At 38.8% G+C, this 23,466-nt stretch overlaps 1 protein-coding gene and 1 long non-coding RNA gene across 7 annotated transcripts in view; one reads left to right on the forward strand and one right to left on the reverse strand.

Annotated features, from left to right (window-relative positions):
• Positions 1-13,751, reverse strand: LOC121066200. Of its 3 annotated transcripts, none has more exons than XR_005817577.1 (3): positions 13,571-13,751; positions 5,061-5,191; positions 1-93 (listed from the first exon to the last, which is right to left on the reverse strand). It is a non-coding gene; the product is annotated as an uncharacterized LOC121066200 (long non-coding RNA). The 3 variants fall into 3 exon arrangements; XR_005817570.1 differs by having other exon boundaries at positions 10,679-13,751; XR_005817583.1 differs by lacking the exon at positions 13,571-13,751 and adding an exon at positions 9,725-9,772.
• Positions 11,395-23,466, forward strand: part of ZNF800 (zinc finger protein 800) — an 18,289-nt gene continuing 6,217 nt past the window's right edge. Inside the window, exons 1-4 of one of the 4 annotated variants that reach the window (XM_040549603.1) lie at positions 11,395-11,456; positions 14,219-14,326; positions 16,624-16,719; positions 22,145-22,288. In XM_040549603.1, coding sequence (XP_040405537.1) covers positions 14,266-14,326; positions 16,624-16,719; positions 22,145-22,288 — 301 coding nt within the window. In that variant the 5' untranslated portion in view covers positions 11,395-11,456; positions 14,219-14,265. Of the gene's footprint in view, positions 11,457-13,830; positions 14,086-14,218; positions 14,327-16,623; positions 16,720-22,144; positions 22,289-23,466 lie in introns of those variants that run through there. The other 3 variants (XM_040549595.1, XM_040549586.1, XM_040549610.1) reach the window with 3 other exon arrangements.

Genomic DNA, 23,466 nt, shown 5'->3' on the forward strand with positions numbered 1-23,466 from the left:
GTAACATGAGAATTTATTTTTCTCTTCATTTTCCTTGTAATTTCTAATCTTTTTATCTCGCTTTTTTCACCATTAGTAGTTCCAGACTTCTTCCTGAAAGATAATGGATATCACAGTATGAACCACCTGTTATGTATCTATAATTAGGGTATTTTTACCTTACCTGCATGGTATTATACTTGTCAAATTTAATTTGGTTGTTTTTATTGAAAAGTCTTTCAGTACTTTGAGATCTCCCTGGATTCCTTCTCAGTCAGCTTTATATTTGTCTAACTTGCAGAATACTTTATCACCTCAAAATTATGTCCTTTCACAATTCACCCCTTTTCCATATGGTTATGACTGCATCAAACACCAAAAATTCTTCCTCAGATTCTGACGAGGTGTCCACTGCTAATTTCTTCTTGTTGTAAAACATGATTATTTAACCTTATTCTTAGTTTTGTGTCTTATGTATGTCAGAGTAACTTATTTAAGAGCCTTTGTTATGAGTCTCTATGAAGAAAAAAAAAACATACCAATCCAAAGACATTTATCTTATTAAGTCTGTCAGAGATATCTAATGGATTTGTGAGGTTGGACTTCTCAAACAGAACTTCTGCTGACTCTTTGCCAGCACATTATATTTACCCATGTGTCCACTAATATAATATTTAATTATTTAGAAAGAAAGCTGATTGAAAATATAAATCAGGTTGATGGGCCAGTAATACCCAGTATTTCTCCTAGAGCCTGTTTTAAGCTTGATCGCACATTTGTCAGTGTCCAGACCTCTGGCCTTAGAGACTGATTTAAACCATAGGTTACATACCACAGTATGCTCAGTAATTTCATGTTTGCATTTCTTCACAATTCTGGGATGATTAACATCATGTCCTTGTAATTTAGTACAGTGATTTTTATTGGTTTGTTATAAAGCCTCTTTTATTAATACTTTAAACTGAGACCGTTTCTCAGACTTATCACTTGTGAATAATTGCTTTAAGAACTGTTCTGACCTTCTCTTCAATGAAAACAGATGCAAAGAAGTAATTTAGCTTTTTCTCATATTGTTTATCTTTCTTGAGAGCTGCTTGTGATCAATGATCAGTTCCACTGATGGTCTGGTGAGCAGCTTCTTTCTGATGTGGTTAAAAAGGCTTTGAACATTTAACTAGGACTTCTTCAAAATAGAAGTTTTTGACTTATCTGTGATCTGCATTTAAGATCATATAACTTCTCCTTGTGCTTTTTTCATCTTTTGGACATGATTACTGTTTTTGTTTGTTTGTTTGCTTGTTTGTTTTTAGATTATTTCTGTATTTTACTATATTTGTTTATAGTTTAATAACACTGGTGTTGTTTTGCTTTTAAATGCTTTTGATATCTTGAGGGTATTCAATGACTCTTGTTACATAAAATCTCCCTCCCAATGTGTAAACCTTTTTTTTTTTTTTAAACTGCTTCTTCTAAATTTTCCTTTCCTTTTCAAAATTTGAATACTACTGTTGAAGAAGTCTAATCTCCTTTTGTCTATAACCTTTGCAATCACAAGATGGACTATTCGCACAAGCTTTTATATTGCTGGGGATCTTAACCTTATGATAGCAAGTAACCGAATTCTTTCATTATTATCATTTTCTGTCGCTAACTTATTTGGCCTTCTGTGGTAAGTATCACCATTCTGGTAGTCTGTTAGAATGTAGCTCCAATATTAGAACTCTCCTATTTATAATATAACTCACAGAGATTCTTGTATGCGTAGACTCTGGTACCATCTATACTTTATTACCCTGTATGGTTTTTTAACTATAAATGCATGCTTACCACCCACAGAATGTCTATTCTTACCAGAGCTGAATTTCACATTTCCAAACTGAACTATGTCCTATTTTTGTAGACTATTCTTTCAATTCACCAAACTCATTTAAAACTCTCATTTTGGCCCTCAGTGTGTTTTCAGATCCTTCAAATTGAAATCTACAAATTTTAGAAATATACCAAGTTACGAGAGAACATATTTTATGGTATTGGACCAGGATAAAGTCTACAAATAATTCTCTACTTTGACTGTAAACCATTGATAAATTCTCCTTCCATCTAGTTTTCCAGTCACTGTAGTTTGCATGCGAATGAGGATACCACATAGCAGAACATCAAAAGCCTTCCTGAAATCCTGTTAGGTTCCAATTCTCTTTTCTCAAGTCCTATTAATCACTAAGAAGGAAATTAGATGACTTGTCACAATTTGTATTTGAAAAATACATGTTGGCTTTTACATATTCCCCTTATCTTCTAAATAATACTGTCTTCCATTACTTGCTTCAGTATTTGGGGGGACTGAAGCTGACAGCTTTTTTAAATCCTTGCCTTTTGTTTTTTCTTTTTCATTAAATAGGAATTGTGTGTTTACCCTATTCCAATGTTTGTGTCTACAGCATGATAAACATCAATGCTGAATTAATGCAATCTAACTACTCTTTTGCTACGTAATAGTCCACAGCTACTGCAGTCCTATGTGGTCTGTCACTTGTTCCTTTGCACCTAACTAACTGAATGCACTAGCTGCCTGGAACCCAGTCTATACTATATACTCTTTACCATAAAAATGGTGAGATACAACATATTTACCTGACTAGTGACAAGACCAAATTAGTATCATTTGCAGAACTATTTTCTAATATCTATACTGCTTAATACAAAATGATATATTAACTGTGCAATGAGTTTGAGAGGATGTATTAGAAATGAAGCAAATGTTGGCGTTAATTCACCTCAGAGGCAGCTGGCATGGTGCTTGGATGACATATTTTCAGTGGCCAATTAAACGTCACATCCTAAGTTATTTCTGAGAAAGTATCAGAAGAATGTGCTCAACTGATGAATGAATAATATCTTGATTTTCACACAAGCCCTTTCTTTAACACATTAAAAAAATTAGGAAAAGTTGTGGGATAGTGAGTTGACAGGAATCATGGACAAAAATATCCTCTGCCAAAATATCCTCTGCCAGTCACATTTCAGTTAAATTCCATTAGCCTGGCAAGCCACACAGGTACTGACAAAATGTTTAAGAGACCCAGTAGGTGAGCATCCGAGTAGGTGAGCCATGCTCATTATAAGGATTCATTTTCTGATTGAGGTTTGATTCCTTGAAACTATTTTTCATTGCTCTCTATTTCCAACCTGAACAGAGGCTGCTGAAATGATGTTGCTTGACTTAACTGCCTGCTCCTCTTATTGCTGAATACTACTTTTGTCACCACTTCTAAACCTTCTGGTGCCTGAGTTTTTAGTGTATGTCTTTCTTATGCATTCAGGGATTTTGGACACTGAACTAGAAACAGCCTTGTGTCAATCTTTTCTGTCACATTTACTGCGCAGTCTCTTTTGTTCAGATTTGTGTTGTGCTTTGTACCTCCCAATTTGTACCTTTTGTTTACTGACATTGACTTTATTTTAACTGAAGTGTCCTTTATTTTGGACTTCCAGTACAAATTAGACATGCCATGTACTGCTATCCAAGAGGCATATCTAAACTGCAGTGCAAATGCAAAATGTATTTAGCTTTAATGTAGTGGCAATCAACTGTCTGTTTGAATGAATTTCATCTCTTTTTTTTTTTGCTTTTCTGTAGTTCTAGCTTCACTTCCTCTGGAAGAAAGATTTACTCAGTTGTACATTCTGTCATTCTGAGTCTTGCAATTGCTTTGGGACCTTTTTGAACATTGCAGCCAATTTTGAGAGTGCTAAAGGTCTCAGTGTTACAACATTCCTGCAACCTGAACGGAACCAGGCAGAATCTCCCACTGAGGGCAGAGCTGTACCTCAGTTCATTTAGATGGATACATAGTATATGCATAAAGGATACTGTTAAACTTCCGTCCAAAAGAGAGGACTCTATTAAAGCTTGCTCTCTTGTAGACACATGGAGAGTACCTTATCTGCTACCTGCTACTTACTGGTATTCATTAGGCAATGCACTGTTTCATTTTTCTCTCATGCCATCATACAATTTATCACTTGTAGTCTGTCTTTCTACGAAACTATTTTTATGCTGATTATTTAAGTTGCATTTAGCTAATTTATAAACTGGATTTCTACAACTTCTTGTCCTTAGCATTTTTGACAGCATTGCTTCTGAAATTCAATTTCCTTTTTTTTTTTTTTTTTTTCTTTATTCCATGGTTTCATGGTTTGCCCTCAAACATCTTGAAGTACTTGTATTTGTTCCTTGATCTTGCCGATTTGCTAATGAAATCAGAATTTCCCCCCCAAATTTAAGCTTGCTATTGTCCTGCAATATATGACTTAATTTACTTATAGACACAGACACTTTATAAATAAGCTCATGAAAGTAGGTTTTTCCTTTTGAGTAGAAATAATCTTATTATTTCTAGATTTACTCTGACCTAGGGCCTGTATGCTTATGTTTATACTTTTTGTTTACTCATACTGCAAATGTTGAGAAAATGGTCAGCACATAAGATAATCTCATTACAAGTCATAAAACCACAGGAAGCATGGCTTCATACATACTGCTTGTTCATTCTTCCTTGGCTTGTACCTACCTCTTACCCTTTTCAGCTATGCTTCTTGCTGTCTGTCTTACTTGCATAATTTTAAGCTACTGCACCCAATTACCTTCTTTCATTCTATTTTTTCTGTACTTTTCCAAATTCCTTCTCTTCTCTTCTCTTCTCTTCTCTTCTCTTCTCTTCTCTTCTCTTCTCTTCTCTTCTCTTCTCTTCTCTTTTCTCTTCTCTTCTCTTCTCTTCTCTTCTCTTCTCTTCTCTTCTCTTCCCTTCCCTTCCTCTCCTCTCCTCTCCTCTCCTCTCCTCTCCTCTCCTCTCCTCTCCTCTCCTCTCCTCTCCTCTCCTCATGAATCTCTCTCATTCTTGCTTCTTCAAAATGCTTCCCAAATACATTTCTTGTACTTTCCTTTTTCCCTAAATTACCTCCCCTTGCTTCCCTCCCCTTGCCACATTGTATCCATAGGTCTGCATGTGTATATAAACACACACATAATGTCTGTGCACACACAGAGAAACAATAGTCGCATGTCCAATTTTGTCCAATACCTTCCCCTCACCACTGTGTTTAGAGATAAGGAGTATACTTTTTTATCTTTTCCATGAAAAGATTAGGAATTCTTGTCTTCTCTTCCCTCCTCTTTCTTCTGTCTTCAATTGTCTGTATCTTTTGCCATCACCTGCAGAAGAAAGAGACAGCTGTTAATGCTTTATACTGATTGCAAACCTCACAAGGTTCATGGGTATGAATAGTTTTATATGCACTACGTGGTACAGGACATAATCAACTTGTGAGTCAGCATGCTAGACAAGGCCTGCATTCTGCCTCAAATCGCTTATCCAGATGCATTTTCCTCCATTTCTTAATGCATATCATAAGTATAATTAAACCCTTAAAATATAATTCTCAATTAAATGATTTCTGGAATTATGCATCTCAAAGTGTTGCATATCTGTTTGTATTTTTTATTAATCAGATTAATCAAGGATGAGAACATGAATTAAATTAACTTTATGTTCATTCTATAGGAAGACTGTGCAGGGAAAAAATCACTGGACTGGATGAAAACTGAATGTGGTAAGAAGATGCAAATCATTTCATAGTACTGTAAGCAAGTTTTTCACGTTTCCTAATATATTTGATGAGATTCTTTTTTTTGTTGTTGTTGTTAGATTATACATCAGTACTGTGAGAAGCACAATTTTTTCCCAGCTAGGTAGGTAACAGTAAACTAAAAGGGAACAAAAAGTAAGAAGACTATTTACACAGAATGATGCCTTTCATAAAGAAAAATATGTAAAACAAATTATCTTTAAGTTGAAAATCATGCTGTACCTGCTAGCGATCCATGAGAAGGAAATGAGAATACTGGAACTTCTTGGAGAGCTGAGGTAAGTTCCCTATGGCACATATGCCCAAGTCCCACTCATAAACTACCTGAGCCACGTCTTCAATGTAGTTGGTCATTTTTTCCTTATTCCTTGTGTCAAAGAAGGTTACTGGCCACACTGATCTGATGACTCAGAATGTCTTCAAGAGCTTCTTCTTGTTACCTGAAGTTTACCAAAGCTTTTCTCCTCCATTGTTTCCAGCTGTACAGACTTTTTTTTTTAAAAAAGTATTTATTCTGTATGCTACCTAACTCTTCTATGAGAAACTATTATTAGAAAACGGTGCAGCACTGAAATGGGAAACCTGGATTCCAATCTCCATGCATCCTTGCTGGAGACTGAACCACCTGTGCATGCTTTCCAGGAAAGAGATGTAATCAGAAGCTAAATATTTCTAGAGTGGAATTTTTTTCATGCCTCCATGTGAGGTTGGATCACTCTGTAACCAAGAATCTAAGTTGTAGGGTGCAAAGGGAAAACACTGAAGAGGTGAAATCTGTGATCAGATGATGATGAGGCTCTCCTAGGGGAGAGATGCATTGCAAATTGTTCCATTTGCTAAACTTTATATCAGTGCACCGGAAAGAACAGAAGAAAATTAGATCCCATGAGAGGTCTAGTTAATTATGAGTTTTAATAACTTTGTAAATAAATGAATTATGGGTAAGATAATACATATAGAAGTTTATTTTCATCCCCAAAGGGTAATGAAGTGTTGTGCTAACTGGGGAACAGAGAATGAAGATGCAGCTACTTGTTGGACTGGAGCACATATTGACTAAGATTCGGAACTATTCTAGACCAGGGATTTTCCATAAGATACTACCAAGTCTAACGTATAAGGGTCATGTAAACTTTATAGTTATGCAAATGTAGATTTGATGCAAATATAAATGAATTTAATTTTAAGGTTTCACCAGAAATGTGAGGCATATAAATATAAGCATTTTAAAACTGTGACTATTGTAAGCAAGTTGTATTGGGCTAGAAAATGGCATGGGGAGAACTAGTTCACATCTTGCTTCATTTGTGGTGTATAGAAAACTCTTAATGTACTTTTTCATAGTGACTGACCCAACAAAAAAAGAGTTGTCTAAGTGATCCCACCTTTATCTGAAAGTCAACATGTCTGTGCTCTAAAGACTTATTTATGCATTTCCCATTTAAGCATCATTGGATATAAATAAACAAACAGCTCCGGGAATTGCAAGCAGAACTCAGTATTGTTTTCCCCTTCCCCAAGTTAATCGCATTCTCAATAGAATCAGGCTGTCTTTGTTAATCTCTTTTTAGTCCCCCAGCTCTTGCATTCCTGATTGAACTGTGCCTTGTGCTTAACAAAAGGGGTCTCAATTTGTAGTTTAGGATTTAGAAATCAAGGTCTTCTGCTGCCTTGGTGAATGTTCTACCCATCTGGCCATCCTGGATGTAGAGACTCTAACAAAGGAGCCTTAATGTGCCTGAAACAGTCTGAATTGCTCTCAGACCTCTATGTCTACATTTTGTTTAATCTGGAATGCATCATTCATCACAGGATACTATCAGTGCGAACACTACATGAGGCCACATCAAATCAGAAATATAACCTAAGAGCAGTGTATTAAGGAATGCTGGAATATCTGTATGTGCAGTAAAACATAGTATGACTGTGATTTGTGACACCGTTTGATTAGCTCACATGACATGGGAGATCCTCCAGCGTTTATGAACTCTACCTTCGTCTCTGCCAAACTGAACTCTGCTCATTGCAGTGTCACAGCATTAGTTCACTCCATCTTAGAACTACTTTTCCTAGGGAGAGCTATTGTGAAGTTAGGTGCTTCATCCAAAATGCACCCAAATTCAAAAAAAGAGTCATTGGTCAGAGGGTATGAGCAAAAGTTTTGCTAATCGAATCTTACAGCTCTTGGACGTATAAATTAGATGGCAAGGCATCTCGGCAGGTGTTACTAGCAGCCCTTTGGCAGAACAAAACCTCTCAGTGGACACTAACCCTACTATTAAAACTATTTGAGATAATGCTTCAATATCCTCTACCAAAAAATACCTCCCTTGCTAGAATATGTCATTATACATCTTGGAAACATAATCCAGTATGAAACTGTTTTCTTTGCCAAGAGAAATTTCTCTGAATTTTGGATTTCTCAAAGCCATTAACCACAACAGAGAAACAATTTAAAAAGAATTTGATCATCAAGCTGTAACAGAACTCTTGTTTCTAAACACGTCACCAGTTCCATATAATCTAAAGCGCAATGAACAAACAGATGCTGTTTAAGTCTGCTGGTTTTGTTGAGATCATTACCCAGAAGACAAAAACTAAACTCAAAAACTCACCTATAATGTATTTTATGCCTGGAATTTGCATGAAATGAATCAGGAGTATTTTCATCCTTCTGTTATATTGAAGAGCACCCTGCACTTTTTAACACTGTATGTGGTTTGGCTATGAAATATTAATGTTCATTAGATACCACACACATTTGTAATGATTCTTCCTTATGAATGATATAACAGAACCACCAAAACCACAGACAATGGTAGCCAAAACATGGTGAAACAGCTTCAGTGCACAGGAAGATTAAGTTAACTAGAACTCCCAGTCTGCATAACAGACAACTGAGCTGGAATAGTACAAAATCTTAAGTGCTACGGAGACATGTTGAATATGTTGGTACGTTGAATATCTATTTTTAAACTGATTATTTTTAAAATTAATAATAATTCACTAATTTCTGCAGCAATTCCTACAGGAAGTAGTAGGCAATCAATATTCAGCATATTTAACACACAAAGAATTCTGCAAGTGCTTGATTTTGTGGAAATCATTGCCACAGGTTGTTTCGGATGCTAAATGTTTATCAGTACTTTCAGGAATAAGCAGATGAGTTCATGAAAGATGGGTGCTTCCTTTGAGACTACAGAGGTCCAAATGAAACTGCTGGTTCACAAACAAGAAACACATACAGAATTACTTGAGAATAACTGGTAGGAATTTTTGGGACTTATGAATGCACCTGGCAAGTCAGAAGAGTGATCTGAATTTCATATTTTGTTAGTAGAAATGTTAAGAGGGAAAGAGGGATATTCAAGAGAAATGATAGCACTCATAATGGAATGTTAAGGTCTTCATTACCTGAGAACCTGTCATTAGGTAATGAACTTCCCACCCCCCTTTTTTTTTTCTCTTTTTGAAAAGATAAAGTAGTCAAACCTAGAGAGCAGAATATAGCAGCAGCCACCTGGAGTGCTGTGAAAGGGGATGGCAGTAACAAAGCCTATGCGGGATGTAATTCTTTCTTTTAGTATGCTTGGAATATTAACAATTTGATTTAAAAAAAAAAGGTGGTTTTTGTCTGAGAGCGTAAAAACATCAAAATTGCAAATAGCAAACTGGACTGCACTGTGGCTTAGCTGCCGAAGTGTACAGTGGCCTGGGCAGGTTTACACAGATCTACCAAAACCTATACTGCTGCTGTATCATGGACGTTTGTCTCTTAGCAGCATCCATGTTAGCTAGGTGAAAAGCAGGTGTGCCAAGCCCCAGCTCTGACTGCAGTGGATTCTTAGCCTATATATAGGCAATTATTAATAATTAGCAGTAATTAGTTAGCAATTAGCATGATCTTTTTGTTCAGTGTCACAAATAATAGTGACAGTCTTAAGTCTCAGAGATTTTTTGTACGCATGGGTAATTGTTCCAGTTTTAAAAAGGAAAGGGTTTGTAATATTTTAGTGCCAAAATACTCTTCAGCTGGACAAACCTTATTATTGATTTAATATTAAACCTAAATATTACTGTAATTCACATAGATGCTCACCTTTGAACCTTTCTGAATTCTTGTCACGGTGATTTCTTTTGGTAGCCAGTTCTACAAGGTAATTATGGACTGTGTGAAAAATTCTTATTACTTTAAAAATGCCCATCTTTTAATTTCATTGAACCTTTCTTTAGTTGTGTAAGACAAAAAGAAAATTTACCAGTTTTTGCAAAGAACCCCTTGCCCTATTTTTATGCAATAAGGTTTTTTATAACTTATTTATAGATTTCAATTCTCTCTCAAATTTAATGGCTGAATGTTGCATTTTTCAAAGTTAGGAAACATCATCTGCTTGTTCTTCATTTAAACAAAGAAACTCGAATCTGATTCCCAGCTTATCCTGCTGCATGAACAACTGCAGCAGAGTGTTGCTAAGTGAGCTTTACACCTGGATCAGAAATTCTCACGCACGATGTCCAGCCACTAGGTGAAGGGGTTCCTCTCTGCAAGTATCTTCCTGATCTGTGCTGGTTATCTGTAACAGGCACTTTGCACCTGACTGGCTATCTGACTGGTCAAAGTTTGGGTGCATTTGCTTGCCAACATCACTAATTGGTTATATTATGAAATATATGATGAATTACTCCCAACAATATATAAACGAGGGTCTTCCACCCAGAAACAAGTTATAAGGTCAGCTTAGATACTGAGATTCCTACATGCATTCAACACTGCCCATTTTTCTGGTCTTCCTTAAGATTGGAATACGAAAGTTATGAATATGCATTTAAGATAGAATGAGATTTCAGCTGTTAGTTAGTCGCCCTCCAAAAATACACAGCCTCCTCCCCCAAACCTGCTAAATAGTAGAGTAGCTAATCTTCATTTAACCGGAATTACTAAAACTGGACAAGGGGAAGATAGAAGAGCAAATTTTACCTTACCAATCTCAATGTTTTTTATGGTGAAATGAGTGTCTTGGTAGACAATGGAAAAGCAGAGGCTGTCATTTACCTTGATTTTAGTTAGGGTTTCCACATGGACTCTCATGGCATCCTTGTAACCAAACCCAGATATAACTGGGTGGGAGGACTACCAGTAGGTATGGAAAAACTGGCCGGGTGGTGTTCCTGAAGGCGCAATATTGGGGTTTATTCTGTGTAACATACTTGATGATCTGGATGATGAGTTGGAATGTATTCTAAGCAAGTGTGTGGATAACGTGAAACTTGGGGAGTTGCTGATGTGGTGGAGGACAGGGTTCCTCAAGGCATCAAGGTGAAGGGAAAGGGTTATTCTCCTCTACTTAGCACTTGTGGGGCCACATCTGGAATGCTGTGTCCAGTTTGGGCTCCCAACTGTGGGAGAGATATTTGCAAGCTGAAGAGCACTCAGAGGAAGGCAGCCAAACTTGTTGCAGGGGCTGGAGCATGCGGCATAAGGAGAGGCTGAAGAAATTTGGGTTCTTTAGCTTGAAGAAGAGAACATAAAGAGTGGATATAATCCCTATGCTTCATTATTTGAGTGGGAGTTTACTAAGAAGGTGGAACAAGACTTTTCTGAGAGGTGAACAGGAAAAGGACAAGATGGAATAGTTGTAGGGCGCAACAAGAGAAATTTTGATTGGATGTAAGGAAAGGAAGAATCACAGGAAGAGTGGTTAAACACAGGGGAAGTAGTCCAGAGAAGTTACGGAATCTCCACTCTTGGATATTTTTGAAACTTTTCAGGGCAAGGCTACGAACTACCTGATATGACTTTGAAGATGGCCCCGTACTGAGCAGGAAGCTGGGTGAGATGACCTCCAGAGGGTCCTTCCAACTTAAATTGCTCTATGATTTTATATGAGGTTTGACCTATATCTAAAATTGTGCCTGTGATATGGGAGAAAAGATGTTTTGAAACTAAAGAGGAATGAATATAATTAAAGAATTAGCAGAAGTAGCACTAATATGCTTTTGCTTTGTCCGTTATCTTTGATCCCTGCACTTAGAAGATGATGTTTATAAGCTGCTGTCAAGGTAACTCAATATTTGAGAGATGACTATTACAGTAAAACATCAAATAGTGAGCTGGACCTTAGCAAAGGATGATGACATGCTAAAAAATGCCTCACTGGGGTGCTGAATTGAGGAATGCCATTGCCACTGATTTGGGCAGGCATTCTTGCTCTCCAGTGCTTGATTCCATGAAGTGGTTCACCAGCACTGGATTAATTTTCTCACTCTTTAAATCTTTAAGCATTGTCCCCATAAAGGAGCTGGCACTGGGGCAATATTATTAGATTTTATCAGTGAGGTTCAAGGAATGGGTGGAGAAACCACTACTGGATAGCCCACCTTTGAGGACCCCATGCCTATCTAAGATTTTTGCTTAACAGTGGAATTTTTAATGACTGTTTTAGAATAGTGTAAAACATCTCCCTTTTGAGACTGTGATGAATGATGGCTGGGATTATAAGAAATCTGTAAAGGTTAGCAGCCTTATGTTATTTCAGGTCTTTCACTATGAGTTTACCAAGAGATGAACAATGACTGTGTTTACTTCTCTTTGTGCTAGCTGGTGGCACTCATTCACAGAAGGCATTGTAAATTCTTCTGTCACTGCCAGTGCAACCAAAGGTTTCTGAACATCCATTGCTGAGTTTATGCTTTGCAGTTTGCTTTTGTCTCTCTTATTTTTTTTTGGATCACTCCATAAAAGGATATTGGTAGTTGTGCTAGTGCTTTGAATCCGTTCATGGTGAACGACCAAGATACAAAGTCAAGCTGCGTTCTTCCTATTTCCACATTTGTAACAACACAGTGGCATCAGCAAGAATGGAAGATGATCTTACTTTGAACCTGATATCTGCCTCCTGGGAGGCAGGGAACGTTAACTCTCCAAGTTCGCTACTTCTTGGGAAAGTGCTACAGTCAGTGGGCTGTTGCTCAAAAATGAGTTGGCAGCTGTGTTCCTGGCGCTTTGTAACCCACGAACTCTGCAGTTGTAACCACATGCACGCACTGAGCACAGCCAGCTACATGATTGGGTGGAGGTAAGCCTTTTCCTGTCTGTGTCTGAAACGCAGCTGAGCTCAGGATGTAGCTACGCTCATCAAGATAAGAGCACTTCTGGATATATGCAGAGACCGGTGTTTGGATGTGTAACATGACAGTTTCAACTGACTTCTGCTACTGTGCTACATGACTCTAGACTGAACTGTCCTCTGATACTTAAGATGCATCAAGTTCATTAATCAAAACCCAGATGGACTTTATGGGTTTCAGTTTTGCCTCCTGCTGCTTTGGAAACAGATGACTTACTGGTGAAATAAATACCCGTATTTTAAAAGGAGATTGTATTATGAGTTCATGGTCAGACAGTAAAAACTCCCCGTATCTGATTTGAAAAAGGGTGAGCAAGATATAACATGGACAGTAGGTTTGACTTTGAACTTTGTCTGAAACCCTGAATCCTGTCTCCATCAAGAAGTGATTCAACCACAAGCTGAAGCTTGACAGCAGATTGGTACCATCACTCATCATTTTTACTATAAATGTGTTTACTTCTTACATTTCCCTACAAAAGCTTTTCCTTAAATGACGGACACTTGTCCTGAAGTGGAAGAAGACTTACTCGTGTCCTTTCCTTTGGAAAAAAACCCAAGTGCTACCCTCCCACTCCGCCGAGCTGCTACCAGCAGAGCAGTGGCAGACACCTTGAGGTTTAGATGTAGAGCTAAGTGATATGGTTTAGTGGAGCACTTGTTAGTGTTAGGTCAGAGGTTGGACTCGGTGATCTTGGAGGTCTCTTCCAACCTAGATGATGCTGTGATTCTGTGAGACACCCGCTGTGTGGAGGCAGCAGGTGCCTGCCTGCTCGGCGCAGCACACCAACGTCCCCTGACTGGATTTGGGAACACACCTCACGGAAACATTCATTTACCCTTCTTCACGGCAAAATTTACCAGAAGAACTTAAAAAAAAACAACAAACAAACCAACCAACAAACAAAAAAACAACCAACAATTGTAATAACGCAGGCTGAGGGCAGAAACGCCACCCGGGGCCGCCCCTCAGCACCCCACCGGCGGGCAGTGCCTTGCCGCCCAAAGGCCGCCCAACGGCCGCCCAGCGGCACCTGTGCTGCACGCCGCGGGGGAGCGGCGGCCCGGGCGCGTGCGCAGTGCGCGGCCCCTCGGCGCCCGGCCGCAGTCACTTCCTCCGCCGTGCCCATCCGGCTCCGGGGTCAGCGGCCGCCGCCGCGGCGGGACGGGGCTGAGGGGAGCCGAGCTCGGGGCGGGGGAGCCCGGCTGTCCGTCCGGCTGTCCGCCCGGAGGTAGGCGCTGCCGCCCGGCGCTCCCTGCCCGCCTCCCGCTGTCACCTGCCGCAGCCGGGCACGCGTGGCGTGCTGGGGAGCGGGAGCTTGGGCGCCGTGAGGTGCGCTACGAGCACGGCGGTTTCCCTCCCTCCCTCCCTGCTTCCCCGCCGAGGGTGCCCCTGGCCCGCCCTGGAGCCGCTTTCTTGCCCTCTCTTTCTTCGGAGGTGATTCTTGGTTTCCTTGTTTCAGCAGAACCGCGCTGCTGGATGTAAAAGGGAAGTAGGTGGTGCCCGCGGAAAATGCCTCTGAGGGACAAGTGCTGCCAGACTGACCACCATCACCATGGGTGCTGTGAGCCAGGTAGGGTGCTGCGCGGTGCGGCGGTCCCCAAAACCCCGAGAAACTGCGGCGATGTGACGGGTGCACATCGTTAGAGAAAGTTTTGGGGTATCAAAAGCTTTGGGTTTGGTCTGGAAACGTTGTTTAAACGTTCTTGAACTGTCACATTGACTTATTGCAGATCATTTCTCAGGTCCTGCAGGACTTGTCGTAGTACCCAAGCCCCCAAATGGGCACTGTGTACAGTGAGCACAGGAAGGGAAGAAATTACATAAAAACAACATTTGTGTTTCCAAAAAGCATACCATTTCAACTTATTATTATTATAAAAGACATTTTTGGCAATCTCTTTCATTCGTTGAGTATATCTTTACTTTGAGTCTCCCCTGGTGAGCTCTGATGAACTTGGGGTCTTCTTCTCAAGCGTCTACCAAAAAAAAAAAAAAACCCACAACAAAACACAAACCCTAGAAGTTCTAAAACAACTGTATGCATCCACCGCTCCATGACACAGAAGATGCTGTCAGTGGAAAGTACTTTGAGTGCTCTGTAGTTTCAGCCAATTTGGTAGGCTTCTTTTTTCTAATTGTTATGCCTACTGTTATAATTGGTAGTCTAGAAGGAAATTTGGTTCCTTCTTTGTTGTTTTATTATAGAGTTTGTTATTTGGATGCTTTCATTTGCGTTTCAAAAAGAAAGGCATCAGGTTTTGGAATTAATTGTTGAAAGCCTGTGCATGGCAACTTTGATTTGAGAGTAGGTATTATTCAGCTTGTAGAAACACTTTTGTGTTTAAGATTTTAAGGTTTTGAGTTGTTTTAATGCTTTATAAAGGGTAAAATACTATTCTTGCCTTACAAATAATAGTGATGTGTTATGTCTGCTTCATATATGTCACTCCTCTTGATGTCAGTGGGTGTTGCACATGCATATTACAGGCAGTATACAACTCAAAGTATGCTATTTTGAAGAATATGAAATAGGCTAGTAGAATACAATATGTCATTGTGTTAGAGATCCCTAAATGATGAGCTGATTTGTAATGGTAGTTACGTGTTCGTATATATAATAGTATATAATGGGGCCAGGAGAGTTGCATGGAGTGTTCATTTTATCATTCTTTTCTTTTTGATGCTCTTTCCAGCTTGAATTTATTTATAACCTCAAGTTGAAAGGAATAACTTTCCTGTTAAAATAGGTTTAATCTATTTGCAATTCATAAATCTAAATAGTTTTATACTACGCCTCTAGTGCTCTTCATTAAAAATAAATTTCTTAGACCTGCTCAGTACCTTATTTAGAAATGGAGACCTTACAGTGGAGCTAAAAGTCCTTCCAAAGGGCCAAGGAAGGAACCAATTTATGAATTAGAAAACTACTTATTTTGTTCATGACAAAGAAGACCTAACTAGTGATTTTGCACACGCACGCCTGAGTAGGTGCTCTTGTTCATGTAAATTTGGTTTTCTCTCTGAGCAAAACTTAGTTGTCTTATGCATATGCACCAATGGAAAGCTGTTAATTTCCATATGCATAAGTACTGTGTATCAGGATAATAATAATCATCCTGATCAGTAAAGAGTTTTAGATCAGTTTTAGTTGTAACAGGTTTTATGAAGACTGCAGGAGGGAATGAAACTTCATAAGTAAGATGTTAGTTCAGCAAATTGCTTGAACCAGAAGCATTTCTTGAAAATAAATATATATATATATATATATATATATATATATATATATATATATACACACACACACACACACATATATATATATATATGTTTGTTGTTAAAAGTATTATAATAGCTGTCTTTGGTACATACTACTTAGATATGCTCATGCCTTGCTCTGGTCATTGCTGAACGTGTGTGAATTCAGTGCTTAGGTATGTATTGACAACACTGAAATCACATCGGACATTCTGAAGAAATATGGTATTTGGTAAAGCTTTTTTGTACATCTGTTTTGTTGTTTTGGTTTGAATGATGGGAGTCAAGTAGGCTGTTCTGGGAAATTGCCTTAGTTGATGGGAATTTCTTATGAGTCGTTATGGTTTTGTATACTTGTTTTTGTGTTTGATACACATAGCTTTGAATACACATTTTCTTTAAATAATCAAAATGACAGTGTGTTGTCAAAAGGTGTCATGGCTGGAAAACTCACTCTGTGATGTTTTTTGATTCAGTGTTGATGAGAATTTTTAAGTAAGACAACTTGTACTATAGTTTTGGCTTTTTAATTTATTGTATGCACAGAAAACGTGTAACTTAATAAAAAATCATCTCAGTTTTCTCTAACAGTTTATCCTTTGTGTATTTCAGTGCATATGTTGGAACCTGGTGATCCACCGTTGTTACAGCAGCCTCTGCAAACATCAAAATCTGGTATTCAACAAATCATTGAATGTTTTCGATCAGGTATGAAACCATGCTTGACTCTTAAAATGTTTATTACCTTGTTATAAGAGTTATGTATATTTAGCATGTATTAACAACAAAACAAAAGAACCACCAACACCTGAATTTCTATATATTTGTGAAATATTTGTAGGTTTTTGGCTTTAGGTGCTGTTCCTTAAAAAGTGTTTTCATATGAAGTAGTCAAGATACAGCTCCTGCTGTATAGTTACCTTTCAAAAACATTTAAAAAAAATAGCTCGTTTTGTGTCATCCCTCCAACTGCTATTATTAATTTGACTTGAACTTTTTAGTACTGCTGTATCATACTACTTTTAAGGTGTTCATTGACTCTTTTATGGAGTTGGAAATCATAGCAGTGAACTTAATAACAACAAGTGTTTCGATGAGCGTGCCAAAAGTGATTGAAATCTGTGATATTTCCCAGCTTGTTCTATGCTTCTGATGTGGCAAAACAAACACTTTATTTTTCTACGCCTTAGTGCAAGAACACAGCAATTATTAATATGTATACATATAAAGAAATAGATCTTTGTATATATGAAATAAATGTTTCATGTGTAAGTCATCGATGATATGTAATGGGGTGCATGTGAGCTGAGTCATGTAGAATGGCACAATATTCAGTTTGTTCTCCACTTGCATTTAGAAACTTAATAGAAGAAGGAAAAGTGGATGTGAGAGTCATCATTAATAACCATTTTTATAAGTGTGAGTGTTTACATGAGATTCACCTAAAGCCTCAAATATGTGTGGCTGGCTTCTTTCACTTGAGGCAGATTAATGGACTCCATTGGAGACAGCACAAGCTAATCAGAAGTAGTCTATCTGTAGGCTGCTTCCAGGTTGTCCTCACTGGCATGTGTTAAATTGACAGCTTACCTTGCTCTCTTCAGTCATCTGCACCAGGGAAATTGGACAGAAGTCAAAAGGACCTGGACCAGATTTTACTAGTTAGCATAACGAAATGTTGCTTGTTCAAAACTAAGAAACACTTTCAATACTTGTTGTAAACTTAAAGAAATAGATAGGAAAGCCAGAGTGTTCTCCATTTAAAGCAGTTTTAGCAGAAGGCTTCTTCTTCATCCAGAACATTAAGAATAACAAATGAATTAGTAGCTATTTTCTAATAATGATTCAAATACAATAAAATATAAGAAACAACAGTCTAATACAGAATTCTGTAACTCTGTAATAGAATTGAATGTTCTTGTAGAAGAAAGTGGGCTAGTGAGATTTTTCTGAAAAATTAAATTGCTTGCTAATGGCGTAAGCTTGGGTATTTCTGCCAGAGAAGTGTTTGTAGTGACTGATGTGCTGTAACAGTTTCTTTTGACAATGGTGTTATTTCTAGCATCTACATTTACAAATATTAACAGGATTTGACAAAGTATCACTTACCCCAATTAGCTGCAGCTACAAAGTGGAGAAAGCTTAAAAAAGCTGGAGGCAGCATATGCTGGCAGAAAATTGACTACTTGTTGCTGCAACCTGCAGTTAGTGAAGAATGAGGAGACGCTCACTTTTTCTTTGCCTGATGTGTCAACGAAACCAGTGGATGTTTTAATTTATTGTCTGTTTCCAGAAGTCAGTAATGGTCTACTGTTTAATTCATAAAGAGCAATTAATATTTTTACTGCTACTTATGAAAAGTTTCACAGATAAATAAGGAAGGATTGAAACCAGAGGGACCACCGTGTCATCCAGTCAGGCCTCCAGTATAAGTCCTTAAATCTCATCCAATAATTCGTAAAACCAATGGTTCGAATTAGACAAAAAAAAAATCAGTCCTGAATGGAAGAGACTGAACTGTCGGTATAACATGAGAGAGTGCAGGGGGAGAGAGAATGAGGGACTTGTGTGTCCCCCTTGATTGGGAAATAGTGGTGAATTAGATTTTTTTTTTTTTTTTTTCATTTGAGAGGGATGTTTTTGGCTAGGGCACACATCAACAGCAAAAGCCAAATTTTAGTTTATTGTGTGCTATCACTAAGTTGGAGGCCTTTTTATTTGAATTATAGTTAGTGACTCACTGGAATTTTATCTACGTGGCGCATATTCAGTTTTGTTCAGCTGGGTTTTCATTAGTGTTTGTCTTTATATGCTGAAATTCAACTGTTTGAGGGTGAGATTTCAGTACCTAATGTGCTGTTGGGGGAACTCTACAATTCTTAACTTTGGGGTCTTTCAATAAATGTAAATATCTGTCCAGTAGTCTGTTGTCGATAGAAATGCAGGTCAGATGATTAGGTTAGTAACACTTCAGGAAAAAGCCCGTGGGAGGAAAAGACAAAGAGTCTTGGGCAGTGGCCCGGGAAAGGCATAGGCAAGGCAAGAAACTGGATGGTAGCCTCAGATAGTCAAGTCTGGATCCTGGTTTTAAATAGTTGAAGGAGAAAGAGAAGTCATCGTGCTTCGCCAAAACTCAATTGTAAAAAATTTATAATAGTATTAGACTTAGAAATAAAAAGTTGTCTATGTAAGGTTTACTCAAAATTGAAGAATTCTTAGATATTATGGAATTACTAATATTTGAAAAAAAATGGTTTAGGAAATAATTCTTCAGTGTGATTCTAAGTTTGATCTTTAAATGGAATTCTTAAGTGCCTGTGATAACTGAAAACGTGAACGTCTGTTTGGGCTGGAAGAATATCTTGATGCCACTTTTGCTGTTTCATAATTGTCTGTGATATTATTTATTCATTGCCCAGTTTCATTATGGTTTTGCTTGTTTGACTAATTTAGATTAATTTTGATTTATTCCTTTATAAGAAAAAAAATCAAATTGGAGAAATTAGCTGAATTTGTTTAGCTAGTGTTTCCTTCTGGTTTGGCACGGGTAAGTATTCATGATTTAACAATCCATTGCTAATTGTAGGCATTATGTACATAATTTTAGCAAGATGTGAAATGTGGGCTTGAAGCGTAACTTAAACAATTAGAGGGTTCGGGGTTTAAGAAGGGCAGGAACTTGAAAACACCAACAATGCTAGATCAAACTTTACTCTTGTGTGTTCATTTTGGAATATACAAGTGTGAGAAAACCTGCACGTTTTGTCAAGTTACTTTGCTTTAACAGAAAAATTTCTGACTTAAATTACTTGTATTTTCCTTTCAGCAGGCTGAAAATGTGTCTCCAGTTCTATTTTCTTGCATAAGCTCGATCACTTTGATCTTGGGTCAGCTGCACAGATGTAGTAACATCGATGTTGACCTGTTAGTTACTCTCTGAGTGTTGTTGTATGCTCTGTATTTTTTTTTGCCTTTATTAGTGCTTTTTTAAAAAAAAAGAAAAAAAGTGAAATAGCTGTAGGTATCTTGCTTTCTTAACATTGTTGGACAAGCTTAAAGAAAAAACACTGCAGATTTGTTTAAATGCTGGAGTTGCTTGTCCTTTGCTGTTAGGCAATTGTATTGCAGCAACCAGATACCTTGGTATGGAATCTTTTTTAGTGTTAGCTGTTGGCCTGGGTCTAAAAAACAGTAACAACAGACATGGAGAAGGCTGAGGTACTCAACGACTTCTTTGCCTCAGTCTTCACTGCCAGTCAGGCTTCCCACGTCTCTTGTTTCCTTGAACCTGTAGATGAGGGCTGGAGGAGCAAAGTCCCTCCAACTGTAAGTGAAGAGCAGGTTCGAGACCACATGATGAAACTGAACAGGTACAAGCCTATGGGGCCTGATGACATGCATCCCAAGGTCCTGAAGGAACTGGCTGATGGAGTTGCCAAGCCTCTCTCCATCCTATTTGAAAAGTAATGGCAATCAGGTGAAGTCCCCAGTGACTGGAGAAAGGAAAGTATCACTCCCATTTTTAAAAAGGGTGGAATGGAGGACCCAGGGAACTACAGATCAGTGAGCCTCACCTCTGTGCCTGGCAAGATCATGGAAAAGATCCTCCTGGAAGCAGTGTCAAGGCACATAGACAAGGAGGTGATCTGAGACAGGCAGCATGGCTTCACTAAGGGCAAATCGTGCCTGACCAATCTGGAGGCATTCTATGGTGGAGAGACTGCATCAATCAACAAGAGAGGACCAACCGATGTCATCTACCTGGACTTCTGTAAGGCCTTTGATGTGGTCCCATGTGACATCCTGGTCTCCAAATTGGAGAGAGATGGATTTGATGGGTGGACCATTCAGTGGATAAGAAATTGGCTTGAAGGTTGAACCCAGAGAGTGGTGGTCAATGGCTCTGTGTCCAGGTAGAGGCCAGTGATGAGTGGTGTCCCTCAGGGGTCTGTCCTGGGACCGGTGCTGTTTAATATCTTCATCCGTTACGTAGATGAATGGGATCGAGTGCACCCTCGATGAGATGCCACCAAGCTGGGTGGTGCAGTTGATACACCGGAAGGAAGGGATGCCATCCAAAGGGACCTGGACAAGCTTGAGAAGTGGGCCCGTGTGAACCTGGTGAGGTTCAACAACTCTAAGTGCAGGGTGCTGCACCTGGGTCAGGGCAATCCCAGACATGAGCACAGACTGGGAGAAGAACTCATTGAGAGCAGCCCTGCAGAGAGAGACTTGGGAGTTGTAATGGACAAAAAGCTTGACATGAGCCAGCAGTGCGCGCTTGCTGCCCAGAAGGCCGACTGCGTCCTGGGCTGCATCAAAAGGGGAGTAGCCAGCAGGTTGAGGGAGATGATTGTCCCCCTCTGCTCTGCCCTTTTGAGGCCCCACTTGGAGTGCTGCATCTAGTTCTGGGACCCCCAGCACAAGAAGGATGTGGGGCGGTTAGAGCAAGTTCAGAGGAAGGCTGTGACAATGATCAGAGGGCTGGAGCACCTCTCCTATGAAGAAAAGCTGAGAGAGCTGGGGATGTTCATCCTGGAGAAGAGAAGGCTCCGGGGAGACCTCATTGCAGCCCTTCAGTATTTAAAGGGGGCTTATAAAAAAGATGGAGAGCAACCTTTTGCTCAGGCAGATAATGATAGGTCAAGGGAGAATGGTTTTAAACTAAAAGAAGGGAGGTTGAGATTAGAGGTTAGGAGGAATCTCTTCACTCAGAGGGTGGTGAGGCACTGGAACAGGTTGCTCAGAGAGGTTGTGGATGCCCCATCCCTGGAGGCATTCAAGGCCAGGTTGGATGAGGCCCTGGGTAATCTGATGTGGTGGGCGGCATTCCTACCCAAGAAAGGGAGTTGGAGTTGGATGATCTTCAAGTTTCCTTCCAACCCACACCATTCGGTGATAAATCATTGCTCTTTCACTATGAACTGTAATGTGTGTAAACACTTTTTCAGACTAGTCTTGTTTTCATTGTGAAACTTGTTTTGTGTATCATAAACAGTGCAATGAAAGCATTAATGCAAGATAAAATGCTGTTGAAATTGTCATGTTTTAAAATGTTTCTGCTTGCATGATCTGATTTGAGTTAGATGAACAGAAAACCTTCCTTTTAAGTGTAATGTTTCTTTTATTACAGGAACTAAACAACTTAAGCATATCTTGTTAAAAGATGTGGACACCATTTTTGAGTGTAAATTGTGCCGGAGTCTCTTCAGAGGATTACCAAATTTAATTACTCATAAAAAGTTTTATTGTCCTCCAAGTCTCCAGATGGATGATAGTAAGTTTTACTAATTGTAATACACGTGTTCATGTCATAATTTGATAGCTAGTTTTTAGGCCCAGCCTTTTAATGAAGGGTGTCACTATTAACACTTTTTATTTCTTGCCCTTTTCCTTTCTCGTTTTTTCTCTTTATGGTGAAAGATACTGAAGAGTGTGCCGAAGGACTGGGAAACTGAATCTGATAGAAAAGCTTGGATCTAACAAGGCATTTCAGTTTTAGATCAGCATAGCTTTGATAGACTTCATCTGGATCATGTAAAGTGACTTGGGTGAATTTGTGTCATTTTTGCTGTACTTGGGAAGCACTCAGTATCATGGACAAAATCCTTCATTCTAACTCATGAAGCACAGACTAAAAGATCACTCTTTTTAAGGACGTGTCTTCTTCATGTCTCTTTCCCACCACCTCACCTCACCTCATGCTACTTTAAGGTAGTCTTCACCCTGGTAACCAATGATAGAATGCACAGGAATGTTATAAAGCTGTGCCAGGGGAGGTTCAGACTGGATATTAGGAAACATTTTTTTTACTGCAAGGGAGGTCAAACACTGGAACAGGCTTCCTAGTGAGCTAGTTGACAGGCACGTGGCATCAGTGTTCAAGAGGTATTTGAATAACGCCCTCAGTCATATGTTTTGACTTTTGTTTAGCCCTGAAGTTGTCAGGCAGGTGTACTTGATGATCTCTGTAGGTCCCTTCCAACTGAAGTATTCTATTATATTATTGCTGGGGTATATATGTGATCATGTCTAGCCTACCTCCTTTTTTGTAGAAATTAAACTTTATTATTAAAAATAATTTGAATGATGAAGAAACAAGTGTGTTTTCATAGAAGAAGAAATGTATTGAAGACGTTTTTAGCAATGATGATTTGTTTATCTGAGTAAGGCTGAATGTTTTGGAAATGTGCCAGCATTTGAAATGTTTTGTAATTTTTTTTAATTATCTTGGTCTCTGTTGACTAGGTCAACATTGCAATGAGTTTTTTTCTTCCTTTATTAGTATCCTCATGCCTCAATACTTCAAAAATTAAGAAACTAATGATTTACTTAGGTGATTGTTTTCCTGCATTGTATCAGTGGGTGTTGTGAAGGAGAAGGTGAAAAGACTAATACTGTCTCCCTCCTTAAATTAGTGTGTTTGGCCAGTTGCAGAGCCCCAGAGCTTCTCTG

The sequence above is a fragment of the Cygnus olor genome, chromosome 1 (assembly GCF_009769625.2).
Source record: "Cygnus olor isolate bCygOlo1 chromosome 1, bCygOlo1.pri.v2, whole genome shotgun sequence".
NCBI classification, from domain to species: Eukaryota; Metazoa; Chordata; class Aves; order Anseriformes; family Anatidae; genus Cygnus; species Cygnus olor.